This window comes from Manis pentadactyla, chromosome X (genome assembly GCF_030020395.1).
Source record: "Manis pentadactyla isolate mManPen7 chromosome X, mManPen7.hap1, whole genome shotgun sequence".
NCBI lineage: Eukaryota > Metazoa > Chordata > Mammalia > Pholidota > Manidae > Manis > Manis pentadactyla.
Genome location: NC_080038.1, coordinates 122,844,024 through 122,857,624, shown reverse-complemented (window position 1 = coordinate 122,857,624; position 13,601 = coordinate 122,844,024). Strand labels below are relative to the sequence as shown.

General features: G+C 40.0%; 1 protein-coding gene across 7 annotated transcripts in view; it reads left to right on the top strand.

Moving 5' to 3' along the window:
• GRIA3 (glutamate ionotropic receptor AMPA type subunit 3) overlaps positions 1-13,601 on the top strand; it is a 260,360-nt gene that overhangs the window by 181,183 nt on the left and 65,576 nt on the right. For all 7 annotated transcript variants that reach the window (XR_005023809.2, XM_036880848.2, XM_036880847.2 and 4 more), the window contains one exon: positions 7,107-7,483. Coding sequence is in view for 6 of the 7 variants with exons in the window: in XM_036880848.2 (XP_036736743.1) it covers positions 7,107-7,483 (377 nt within the window). In the remaining variant the exon portion in view is untranslated. The remainder of the gene's footprint in view (positions 1-7,106; positions 7,484-13,601) is intronic.

Here is a 13,601-nt window from a genome sequence, read left to right as displayed (position 1 = left end):
AAGTCTCAAGAAAGAGTCAAAATGAATTAAATTTGTTGAAGAAGAAAGAAGCCAATCAGTCCCTTTTCAGATGGTTCCTAAGTGGGTTTTTATTTTCTCTAGAGAAAATCAAATCAAGGTTGATGTTTGGGGCACTGTGTATCACTAAGAAGGCTATTTTTGAAACAAGTGTCAGTAGGACACAGTGTGCCCCATTATGTAAGCTCTTCAGAACATTATGGACTTGATACTGTCCACCTGCTTTTCGCAGTTTTGGTTCTGAGCTGGATGTCCATAACATTGCCACGTGGTAATTGTCTGTGGCTCATGTGGATTACAGACCACAAGCTTTTATGGTTCCCAAATAGCATGTGGTTTAAGAGGACATTTCAAAACATCTTGTGAGCAGGGCTCTTAGACATCATTTAGCCTATCTTTTCATTCCTTTTATAGGTAAATATGGGGACCAGCCCAGACTGGATATTAGAACTGCCCCTTGGGTAAACCAGAAAACCAAGGGGTTTATAGTCTAGTTGGATTATGAGCTTTTCCATCCAAGATACCCATCCTGCTTATCTGTGGCCTCCAGGATAATGTAATACACATCTTTAGACATCACTTGAAATATTTGAAAATCCAAAGCAGACAGCTGGGGGTTTCTGCCCTTTGAAAAGAGATATGATCTAACTTTAAAAAGAGACTAAAGAAAAGAGCTAGAAGGAAATTAAGGTCCTAATTGACAAAAGGACACCTCCCAGTGGGCAGCTGCCATGTCCCTTATGTTCCCAGCACTTAGAACTAAGGCTAAATGTGGGAGGGTAGGGAAGGAAAGTTGCCTTAGAAACGCCAGACAGACTACTGCCCAGATTGGTACCTCCGGCTAGACGAGAGCAGAGGGCTTTGGGATGGAGATGGATTGAAGGTTGGTTGACTCCAGGTCACATCCCCCAGGCATCCTCAGACTCCTTCACACCCCCGGGACAAATGGCAATTTTATAGATGCTATTCACACTGACATTTCTCTACCTAGAAGAAATTATCTCTTAGGTTGTCACCATCCTAAGATGGATTCATTTCCCATTAAGAAAGACAGAAAGTCGATCTGTCCTTCCAGCTAAAAGGCAGAGAAGCAAGGGTGCAGTAACAGATGCCAAATAATCTCCTCTATTCTTCAGGTGATTACACTGGGCTGTGGCAGAAGGGCTGATGGTTTGATAAAAGTGCCCCTCTTTTTCAAATGATGCATATGAACTCCAGGAAGGAGCACTGATGACGCATGGAAGTCTGCCATCCTGAGCAGAGAGGGTGGGGAAACATTTCCAACCAAATATAGTCTCAGAAGGCCTTTACCCAACTCCAAGGATACTTCTTCTTCTTCACCTTTAATTCTCTCAGCCCCCCAAGGACAAGGAACCCTAACCAATAGTTCCAGACTGGGACATATGTTCTGGATAAAGAGACGAGGAGATCCCATTGTGACACTGCTTGTTGCTGCACAGATTTAAATAGACCTCACACCTTCCTCCAGATCTTAGCAACTGCAGGCAGTAAATACCCCCACAGAGTGCAGCCAGTGAAGCTGTTAAAGTCCTGTCCCCCAATGTGTGCAATTACATTCCTATTGTCCGGCTTGATTCTGCCACACTGCTTTCTCCAACACATTCAAACTTTCCAAAGGAAATGTCTGCCCAAGGAAGGCTACCAGAACCTCATGGTTCATGCAGAGATAAGGGGTCAGGTCATGTCAGCCTTTTCTCTCAGATAACATATACTATCTTACACATTATACACCAGTATGTCACCTAGCCCCTCCCTCGCATCCCCCAACCCCTTGCTTTTAGAAAATGCTGTAAAATGGTGGCTGACAAGTTCCTGCTCATGCATAGTCTCCAGGTGAGTTACCAGTTTCGTATCAGATAAGCAGATGAAAATACTTTAAGATATAACATAAGCCTTTCAGCTCAAAAACAAGTTTCAAGTGACATTTAAACTACGAGTCATTTCTGTCTTAAACCTGTCATCTTCAAGCGCATCATCCCTGTCCATATGAGTTTGTTGGTTTTTAAATTTTATGAAATTTATGACTTTAGCAACCCACCTCTGAAAAGGATTATAAATACCCTCAAGCTAAATCCCCTCTGATAAAGCATTCACTCTGTGTTTGCCACTGGTGAGTGTAAAAATCAAACCTAATTTGGAGTGTTTACTGAGCCCAAACAGCCACTCAGCCACTTGATTAAAATCCTTTACCTAGTCAACATGAGAGCAAAAGTGCTAACAAACTCTCCCTGAGCTCTTTGCACTTTCTCGTTGTTGTCCACCACCGGGAGCGCCCTAAGTTTCTGAAACTGGCCTGCCTACTGCGGGTAGTAGCACAGGTAGAGACTTGAGAACAAAGGCTGCTGCCTTGTTTCAGGACACCACAAGTTAGGCACTTCATTACTGAGTCCGAATTTCCCCTGCTCCCTAGCCTTGCTCCCAACCACAGCTGGCTTTCAGAAGGAGCAGAGACCAGGAAGGAGTAGTACGTGGGAGGTCGCCTTTCTTGCTTTTTCCGTCCCTGCTGGCCTCCTAAATCTTTAACTTGCCTTGAAAATGACCTCTTCGTTCATCTGCAGGCTCTGACAGTGCCAGGAAAGCCAAGTAGGTGTTTTCTGACACTACTTATCTGCTTCTCCCATTTCCTTTAGTAATCATGTTGATTGCTCCACAGACATTATGCCAAGCAGATCTTGGGCTCTGAAATAACCAATTGTCTTGCCTAAGGGTTTCAGTCCCAGGCAAGTTCACTATGCATTCAGTGAGACTGAGGAATGACAATGGAACATTCTTGGGGTAAAAGGGTTTATTACCCAGCTTTATATTCCCAATGGTAGGTCGAGCACTTGAATCTCGTCCACATCCAGCAGTCTGCAGATCTGTAATCCTCCTCCATCTCTGCCTCTGCCCAGGGCACTGAGCAAAGCTCTTTATATAGTGACTCAGTCAATAATAGCTTATTCCCTATGGGTGTGGAAGCAGTAGCCTAGCAGTAGGCCAATTATAACATGGAGTAGTTAAGGTCAGGTGAGAATTCTGGCCATAGGCACTTCTATTTTCTCCACACCAACCATCACAACATTCTTTTCTTATGGAGGAGTGGGTAGTGGTGGCAGAGGGCAGAGATTTCTCCGAGGCTGGCCTGAGCTGATATGACAGCTCTGCTGCTTTGGTCTCACCAAGCACACCAGAGATGGGAGGGGTGCTAAGTCCCCTGCCAAGCTGGCCATCCTTTGAGGCTTGATCGATAGCTCTGTTCCCTTACATAGGTTGAGACTTCTTCCACCTGCTAGTTGCTATTTGCTGTCTTTTTCTGTCTGTAAAAGGTTGTTTTTAAGGTTCAGTATGGGAATTCCCATTTTGGAGCCCAGTCTGCATCCATGAGGCTTAATTGAGCCCAGATTTAACGCTGCTCTTCATTGAGGGAGCACTCTCCAAAACACAGTCTCCACTTTCTTTGAAAAAGCTCCTTGGAAAGAAATAATTCAGAAAAGGTAGAAAAGCCAGGCTGAGGACAAAAGGCAAGTGCCTGAGGGGAGCAGGTTCTTCCTGTTGTCTTGTGTGACTTCACAAGTACTTCAAACTAGAAATTGTTTCCTTTGTGAATCTGTTCCTTTGCTGCACGTTCCCAGGAACCAGAGAAGGGAGTCCCTCTTTGTCTCTCTAGCCACCTCTTGTTCGTATTTAGCTGTGCTTATCATCTGGTAGGTGTTCCAGTTACTGAGTTCATTTTTTTCTCTTAAAGGGTGTCAAGATTCTCAAACTCCTTTCTTTACGTGCTTGAAAAAGAGCCCAATTCCCCTAAATTCAGTCCAAAGTGATTATCTCACACAAATGTCCCTTATTCCATCCAAAAAAGAAAAAGAATGGCAATTGCTCTTAGCACTATCAATTATTTAGATTAAAAGATCAAAAACATAGTCAAATTAAGTAATTAAATTCAAATAAGATCAAATGGGAAATGATACTAGAGGGGCATTTGCATGTTCTGAGCAGGAGGCAGAAACATGTTGGTAAGGATAGAACGTGGCTCTGTATTCTCTTGGCATGACAAGACTCTTTCTAGCTGATTAAGACCCTCTGTGCCAAAAAACCCCACTAGATTTCTGGCTAATTCCATTCTCCTCAGTAGCTTTTGTTTCTATGACTAGGTCTGGCCCCAAGCAAAAAGATAAAATAGATAAAATTTGTCTTTGGCTGCCCTCCAGTTAGAAATGTGGAACTGGTTATTTAGGACTTAGCTGCAAAGAGGGGATGGTTGAAGCCATAGGGAATAGTACTGAGGGAGAAAGTGAAGGACAGAACCTTAAAGGAAACTTGCTGATTCCACACACCTTTACTGAGTATCTCCTAAGCCAAGCCCCATGAATAGACTCTGGGGGCACAGAGGTACATCTTGATTGAAAAAACTAGGAAGTAAAGCCAGAGAAGGAACATTCAGAGAAATGTGAGGAGAACCCGTAGCCTTCAGTACCAGAGAGCCAGAGAAAGAGGGTACAGAGTGCAGAAGGCCTGTGGTATCACACGAGTTGATATCTGAAGGCGGGTCTTAGAATTTGGTAACCAAATATATACTTCAGAAAGCACTTTCAGTTAACTGGAGGGAATGGAAGTTAGATCACAAGTACAGAAGGACAAAGTGGTGTTAAAATCAAGAGCTAGTAAAAGGTGTGTTTTTTCAAGATTGGTGGTGATAGGGAGACTTGTCGTATGGTTAAGAGGGTAGCAACATCAAAAGAAGGTGGGAGGGCTGTGTTTTGTTTCATCTTTGTTCCTCAGTAAACTGAACTGCCTGAGTGTGATTTTAAGGGACTAAGATCAATCACTGGCTTTCAAGTTACAGCAAGCATTAGAATCACCTGGAGGGCCACCTGGCCCTGCACCCCCCCCCCCCAGAGTTTCTAATTCCATACATTCCAACAAGTTCCCAGGTGACTCTAATGCTGCTAGTCCGGGAAACACATGCCGAGAACCACCGGAATAGAGTGAGAAGGGAAAATCAGTGAAAGGAAGCAAATGGAGCTGAATTTGAAGAAGAGGCAATATGGATGCAAGGAATAAATGGATTAAATCTTAGAAGGAGTTCATTGTCTATGAAATGGGAAAGAGAGAAAGGATGAAGATACAGCAATATGTTGAGAAAGAGAAGGACACTGAGGTGATAGAGCTCATATCAGATGGCCTCCATCTTCTCCATAAAAAGGCCAGATGGTCTGCAGAGAAGGTAGGACTGGTGAGGATTAGGGACTGGGAGAAGTTTGGAATGAGCATCACTTACAGATTTAGAGGAGAATCAACTTAGGGTGAAGGTGATAGATTCAACTTTAGAAATGGGAGTTTGAGATGGTAGTGAGCCATCAAGGTAGATTTTGCTCAGCAGGCTGTTGGCTTCAGTAAGTGCACACTTTCTTTAGCTGCCACTGAGATACAGGATATTCTCCATAAGCATAAGGCTTTTTGTCTGTTTTGTCTGTCTTGCTCACTGCTTCATCCCTAGTACCAAGAATAGTGCTTGACAGAGCATAGGCACTCAAATATGCACTGGAATGAACCTGAGAAGGGTTGGCTGAGGTTGATTATTGTACAGAAAAGTAGCATATAGTAGAAACCTGAAAGTGCCTGTGGAGTTAGAACATTATGGTGCTTAAGAGAGTGAGCTCTGGAATCTGAAGACCAGAGTTCTAACCCCTGCCTTTCAGCACTTCAGTTTCTCCTTCTCAAACATGCAAATGATCATGTACCAACCTCCAGGTTGCTGTGAAAATTAAATGAGATAATATATATAAGGTGCTTAGCACAGTGCCTCACATAGAGTAAGCACTAGATAAATGTTAGCTGCCTGTTTATTATGTGCATCTCCCCTTAAATTAATTAAGGAGTGTTTCTTCACCAGTTTGAGTCATTGTATGTAATTCAAGGTAGTAAAACATCGTTTCTCTGAAAACACATACTCTATCTTAGACTTCATCATTCTTCCCCCACGTCTCCCCACTGGCAGGGACATTAAGGCAGGCACAGTTCTATCTAAAAGAAAAAAATGGTTATTGAAATTGATGTTTTCACTTCATATCTGATACACCATCCAAAAGCCTTTCCTTAGAAGCACTTTACTAGTTGCACTTTAAGGCCTGCCTCCAGACTAAAACCTTCTATTATTTGTAAAGGAATAATTGTAGAAGACAAAAGAAATCAGTACAGAAATTCCTAGTGCATTTTTTCATGGGATTAATATAAATTTATTGCCTGCCTGTGCCTGAGCTAATTATGCAATACACCACTGAGACATTTATTTTATTGGTCCAATACATGTGAGTGCTACACTGATATTTATCACTAGAAATGATGGCTTACTATATAAACTTACATGTAACCTAGGAACTGCTTTATCCTTCTTAATGCCCGTGCAGAATTCTTTCATGTTTGCATATCTCATATTCAATAACCAACAGCTTACATTTTAGGCATCTATAGTTTCTTTAGTTATGATCTGTTGCAGTGATAGATAGCAAAATTGAAGACTGAGTCCCTGTCTTCAAGCAACCTATGTTTTAGTAGACATGCTCTGAAAAAAAGATTTCCAGAATAATAGCAAACACTCAAGCATTAAACTGAGTACTATAGTTCTGTGTTGCACCTCATGGTGGGGAAGGGGGCACATATAAGAAGTGAAGATGACTATCTTGCCCCGCAAGAAATTCTAGTCGCATAAGTGAAGGGAATAAGACATAAAAGCATGAAGATTAAAATAAGAAAATGAGAGTTAAACAGTGATATGATGCAAGGGAGTACAAGTTGAGGGGCAAGATAGCAAAAAGAAATCTAGGAAAGGAACACTGTGTCATTTGCCTTAAGCCAGTAGTTCTCAGAGGACAAAAGGCCAGCCTGTGTCCTTTCCTTGACTTACCATCAAGTTAAACATTTTAGAACCCATTGACTGCTACTATTTTGATAACCAAAGCACTGACAGGTCAGTTGGCTGTAGTGATTTAAGATTTTATGTTTCTACCAAACAGGTATAATAAGTGGCGAATGACTGATGGAAATACTGTCTCTAAAAGGGAAAATAATTTGTTTTGTTTTGTTTCCAGAGAGCCGATATAGCTGTTGCTCCACTCACTATAACGCTGGTCCGTGAAGAAGTCATAGATTTCTCAAAGCCATTTATGAGCCTGGGCATCTCCATCATGATAAAGAAGCCTCAGAAATCAAAGCCAGGCGTGTTCTCGTTCCTGGATCCCCTGGCTTATGAAATCTGGATGTGCATCGTCTTTGCTTACATTGGAGTCAGCGTTGTTCTTTTCCTGGTCAGCAGATTCAGCCCTTATGAGTGGCACTTAGAAGACAACAATGAAGAACCTCGTGACCCACAAAGTCCTCCTGATCCTCCAAATGAATTTGGAATATTTAACAGTCTGTGGTTTTCCTTGGGTGCCTTTATGCAGCAAGGATGTGATATTTCTCCAAGGTTCGTTTCTATGTCATACCTAATACCTCCTTGCATTTTATGGCCATGATCCATTCATGTTCATCTAGTGTCCACCCATCTCAAGTCCAGATTTCTTTCATTCAGCATTCCATCCAATGGCAAATTATCATCAAGCCATTCTGTTTGTCTGCATCCGTGAAACGAGTGAGTTGTGTTGCTTTTAATGTCCTTCATACATTTCTATGGTGATGTACATTTATACACAGTATAGCAAACATTTAAACTCTGGATAAAGGCAATATTACCAGGTAATATTAATATTATTCAGATTAAGCTAATACTAAATCTTGATCAAATCAAACAGGCATTGTTTCCTCATTAATTGAACTAAAACACTTTCTTATTTGCCCAGATATTGGATCTAGAAAAAATCGGAAAGAAGACAGAACTCTTCTTTAAAACCCTCCTACTTCCCCTTTCGGTGTCCTCCCATTTTCATTTTGCTGTCAGACTACTTGACTATTCATTGCAGTATCTCACTAAATTGTATAATTAAAACTGTAAAAATTCTATAAGAAAATATAGGAGGAAGTCTGTGTGACTTTGGATTGGACAGAAAGTTTACAAAACACAAAAATCACAATCCCTTTTTAAAAAAATGATACACTGGACTTCATCAAAATTCAAAACTTTTGCATTTCAAAAGACATCATTAAGAGACTGAAAAGACAAGCCACAGGTGGGGAGAAAATATTAGCAAATCATACATCTGACAGAGGATTTATATCCAGAATATATAAATATCTCTTGCAACTCAATAAAAAGAAAACCCAAATTTTTAAAGGGCAGAAGATCTGAATAGGCATTTCCCTAGAGGAGATATACAAATGGCTAATATTCACATGTTCAACATCATAAGTCATCAGGAATGTGCAAATTAAGATCACAATTAGATACCTCTCCACACCCTCTACAGTGGCCATAGTAAAGACAATACCAAGTGGTGACAAGAATATAGAATGACTATAGTTCTCATCCATTCATAGTGTGAATGCAAAATGTTACAGCCAAATTGGAAAATAGTTTGGCAGTTTCTTAGACACTCAAAATATGACACAGCAATTCCACTCTTAGTTATTTACCTAAGAGGGAAGAAAACATGTATCCCCTCAAAGACTCACAGGCATGCCTTGAAGGTGTGCGGATTCAGTGCCAGACCACTGCAATAAAGGGAATATCACAAAAAAGCAAGTCAAATAAATTTTTTGGCTTCCCAGTGCATGTAACATTTCTGTTTACACTATACTGCAGTCTATTAAATGTGCAATAGCATCATGTATAAAAAATGTAAATACTTTATATAAAAAATACTTCATGCTATAAAATGCTAACCACCATCTAAGCTTTCAGCGAGTTGTAATCTTTTTGCTGGTGGAGGGTCTTGCCTTCATGTTGATGGCTGCTGATGGATTGGGATGGTGATTGATGAAGGCTGAGGTGGCTGTAGCAATTTCTTACAATGAGACAACAGTGAAGTTTGCCACACTGATTGATTCTTCCTTTCACAAACTATTGTCTGTAGCAGGCAATGCTGGTTAACATCATTTTACCCACCATAGAACTTCTTCCAAATTGGAGTCAGTTCTCTCAAACCTGCTGCTGCTTTTATCAGCTAAGTGTATGTAATATTCTAAACCTTTTGCTGTCATTTCAGCAGTCTTCACAGCATCCTCACCGGAGTAGTTTCCATCTCAAGAAACCACTTTCTTTGCTCATCCATAAGGAGCAAACTCTTCTGTTAAAGTTTTATCATGAGATTGCAGCAATTGAGTACTATCTTTGGGCTCCACTTCTAATTCTAGTTCTCTTGCTATTGATACTACATCTGCAGTGACTTCCTCTGTTGAAGTCTTGAACTCCTCAAAGGCATCCATGAGGGTTGGAATCAACTTCTTTCAAACTCCTGTGAATGTTGATATTTTGACCTCTTCCCATGAATCATGAATGTTCTTGATGGCATATAGAATAGGGAATCCTTTCCAAAAGGTTTTCGATTGATTTTGCCTAGATCCATCAGAGGAATCATGACCTATGGCAGCAAAAGCCTTATAAAGTGGATTTCTTAAATAATAAGACTTGAAAATCAAAAGTACGCCTTGATCCGTGGGCTGCTGAATGGATGTTGTATTAGACATGAAACATTCATCTCCCTATCAGAGTTCTTGGGTGACCAGGTGTATTGTCAATGAATCATATTTTGAAAGGAATGTTTTTTTTTCTGAGCAGCAGGTCTCAACAGTGGGCTTAAAATATTCAGTAAACCATGCTGTAAACAGATGTGTTGTCATCTTTGCTTTGTTGTTTCATTTATAGAGCACAGGCAGAGTAGATGTAACATAATTCTTAAGGATCCTAGGATTTTCTGAATGGTAAATTGAGCTTGGCTTCAACTTAAAGTCACCAGCTGCACTGGCCCCTGACAAAAGAGTCAGCTTGTCCTTTGAAGCTTTAAAGCCAGGCATTGACTTCTTTCTAGCTCTGAAAGTCCCAGGTGGCATCTTCTTCCAATAGAAGGCTGTTTCATTTACAATGAAAATTTGTTTTTTAGTGTAACTGCCTTCATTAATAATCTCAGACAGATCTTCTGGATAACTTGCTGCCTCACCTTGCCCTCTTATGTTACTGAGTTGGCTTCTTTCCTTACACCTCATGAGCCAATCTCTGCTAGCTCCCAACTTTTCATCTGTAGCTTCCTCACCTCTCTCAGCCTTCATAGAATTGAAGAGAGTTAGGGCCCTGCTCTGGATGAGGCTTTGGCTTAAGGGAATGTTATGGCTAGTTTGATCTTCTACCCAAACCATTAAACTTCCTCCACGTCAGCAGTAAGGCTGTTTCACTTTATCATTTGCCTGTTCATTGGAGTAGCACATTTAATTTCCTTCCAGAACATTTCCTTTACATTCACAACTTGGCTAACCATTTGGCACAAGAGGCCTAGCTTTAGGCCTGTCTCAGCTTTTCACATGCCCTCCTCACTAAGTTTAATCATTTCTAGCTTTGGATTCAAAGTGAGAGACATGTGACTCTTCCTCTCATTTGAACACCTAGAGGCCATTATAGGGTTACGAATTGGCCTAATTTCAATATTATTGTGTGTCAGGCAATTGAGGGACTCAAGGAGAGGGAGAGAGAAAGGAGAATGGCTGGCTGGTGGAGCAGTCAGAACACACGTAACATTTACTGATTAAGTTTGTCATCTTGGACAGGTACAATTCATTTCATCACCCAGTTACAATAGTAACATCAAAGATCACTGATCACAGGTCACTGTAATGAGTATAATAATAATGAAAAATTTTTAAGTGTGATAATTAACAAAATGTGACGCAGAGACACAAGTGAGCAAATCCTTTTGGTAAAATGGCACAGGTGGGCTTATTTGTTGAAGGGTTGCCACAAACCTTCAATTTGCAAAAAAATGCAATATCTGCAAATGCAATAAAGTGAAGCACAATAAAACAAGGTGTTCCTATATACACAAATGTTCATAGGAGCCTTATTTATAATAGCCACAAAGTGGAAACCCAAATATCCATCAACAAGTGAATGAGCAAACAAATGCGGCATATCCATGCAATGGAATACTACTCAGCAATTAAAAAGAACAGACTACTGACTCATGCTACAACGTGGATGAACTTTGAAAACATACTAAATTAAAGAAGTCAGGCACAGAAGGCCACATATTAAATGACTGCATTTACTGAATTCCATTTATTGAATATTCCATATTGTAATTTTCCATTTGTCCAGAATAGGCAAACTGAGACAGGAATTACATTAGTGGTTTGTGGGGCTTGGAGGGAGCAGAGAGGGGCTAATCAGGACCAGGATTAGGGTGAATCAAGTGAGGCTGAGTAGAACAAGTGCAAGGATCACATGTAGCTTTTATTTACATTTTGACATTTTGTTCATCATGAATTTTTTGCATTAATTTTGATTTTATAAAATAGCCCACCAAAATGCTATTTATCTTGATTAATAAGATTTTGGCACCCCCTTACATTTTGTGCATGGGTCAAATGGTTCACTTGCCTCACCCTATTTCCAGCCATGTCAGCATTAACTACAAATGAACATGAGGGAACTGTTGGGGTGATGGGAATGTTCCAAAACTGGACTGTGGCAATGGTTGCACAACTCTAAATTTACTAAAATCATTAATTGTATACTTACATTGGTGAATTTTTTGGTGTGCAAATTTTCTCTCAGAGACACTACTGAAAACACTGAATGTGAATGACCTGGACCTCATCCATTTAGTTTAAGTGTTAAATCAGCTAAACAAAAGTGGTGGTGAATTCATAATCATAAAATACTTAAAGCAAACGTAATACCTTTATAGTTAGGAAACAACTTTTTCTGCAATTAAAAAGTCATAGCTTTAGTAAAATTGAATATTAACCCAAATACTAACCAGAGTCAATTATCAAACTTACAGGGATTTTCATTTAGAATATAAGGACTCAGAAGGTCACCTACCATGGTTTTATGGGGTACTTCATTTTGGGATGATCCGCTAAGAGCATAAAACGTTTAAAATGAAGTTTTGCAGTATAACTCACTGGTAACCATCCTCAGCAGCTTTTTAGTATAACAGATGTGGGGCAAGTCTCATTTGTCCATCGTAGGTGGCCACCACCCTCAATCTGCTTGGTCAGATTCCCCAAATTATCACTCTATTCCTTTCATGCTTAGAGTGTGTGCCATTTTGTGATCTCATCTGGGAGTTCATTTGTTCTGCTAGTTTCTCTCTTTTCTTATTTATTTTAAACATTCTGAATGATCCTGCAATTGAATGATATTTGACAAGACTGGTAGTCCATGCTGAGACCCTGCTAAAGAGCCATTAAGGACAGAGATGTTACTGGTTTCTGTAAGGGGATTTTCAAAACTAAATTTGTGATAGCCCCACTGGAGTGCTGCATACTACTCTGCACACTCAAACAGGACTCTTAAAAAGCTGTTTGTTTTAGAAGTATTTATGCATATTGCTCAGTTAAGTAACAACTTAAAGATGATGGCCTGACAATTACAACCTGGATAGATTTTGTTTTGTTCTGTTTTTTGGTAGCAGAATTTAAGCTGTGGCTCTTTTGTGGCACTGAAATACACCAAATGCTTTTTTTTTAAAGATACAGATTTGATTATACTGCCCTTTGATACCATCATATAGAGTAATGACTTGCAAATTTTCTGACCATGGTCCTCAGGAAGAAGTATATAGTCCCTCATGATTCAGTACACATATATGTACATAACAAAAGTTTCCCCAGACATTACTCTTGTAGTGAGCTATGCACTTTGATATTTCCTATTCTGTTTATTTTTCTAATGCTGGTCACAACTCAGCCCGCCAATGGGGTGCACAGCCTATGGAGTAGCACCGGTCTAGAATAACAAGTATTATCCTTATTGTGCTTTTGAGTAATAAATTATTACCTTTATGAACTCTACATTTTCTACCATATGGGTGATCCTTCCTTTGATACCAGCTTTTGTGTCCTTCAAAAGAAATTATATCTTTAAGCCTCTTGATAAAATGTTATACTTCTTAGCATATTTATTATGTATCAGTAAAGAGGAAACATGTTCCTCCTTGTCTTGAGAGTTCTGATTATATATTTGTGCTCAATTGCACATCACCAAACCCCACTGAAATGTGCTTCTCTATTAACAGATTTAGAGATTCCTGATAATAACATAGTTGCGCTCTAAGGTTCATGGTTGCCTTGACTGCCAATGCCAGCATTATACTTTATTTCTGTTTAATGTCTACACTTGGGATGAAAACTCTCCAGAAAGCCCACAATGCGAACATGCATTGTACATTCTGACTTTCCTCAAAATTGAAGCATTTCAAGCCATTAATTATAGGAGAGCACATTTTAAAGTCAAATTATCAAATAATGAGCAGGAGGAGGTACCACAGGTAAATTAACCCAATACCTCCCATTTACTGAGAGCAGAGGGACAACCCTCACTGAGCTCCCACCACGTATGGACACTTTACCTGAATTATCACATGGATATTAATCCTCAAAACTCTGCTGCAAGGTGGGCATTACACTTATTTTTAAAGAGAAGGTGATGGTCA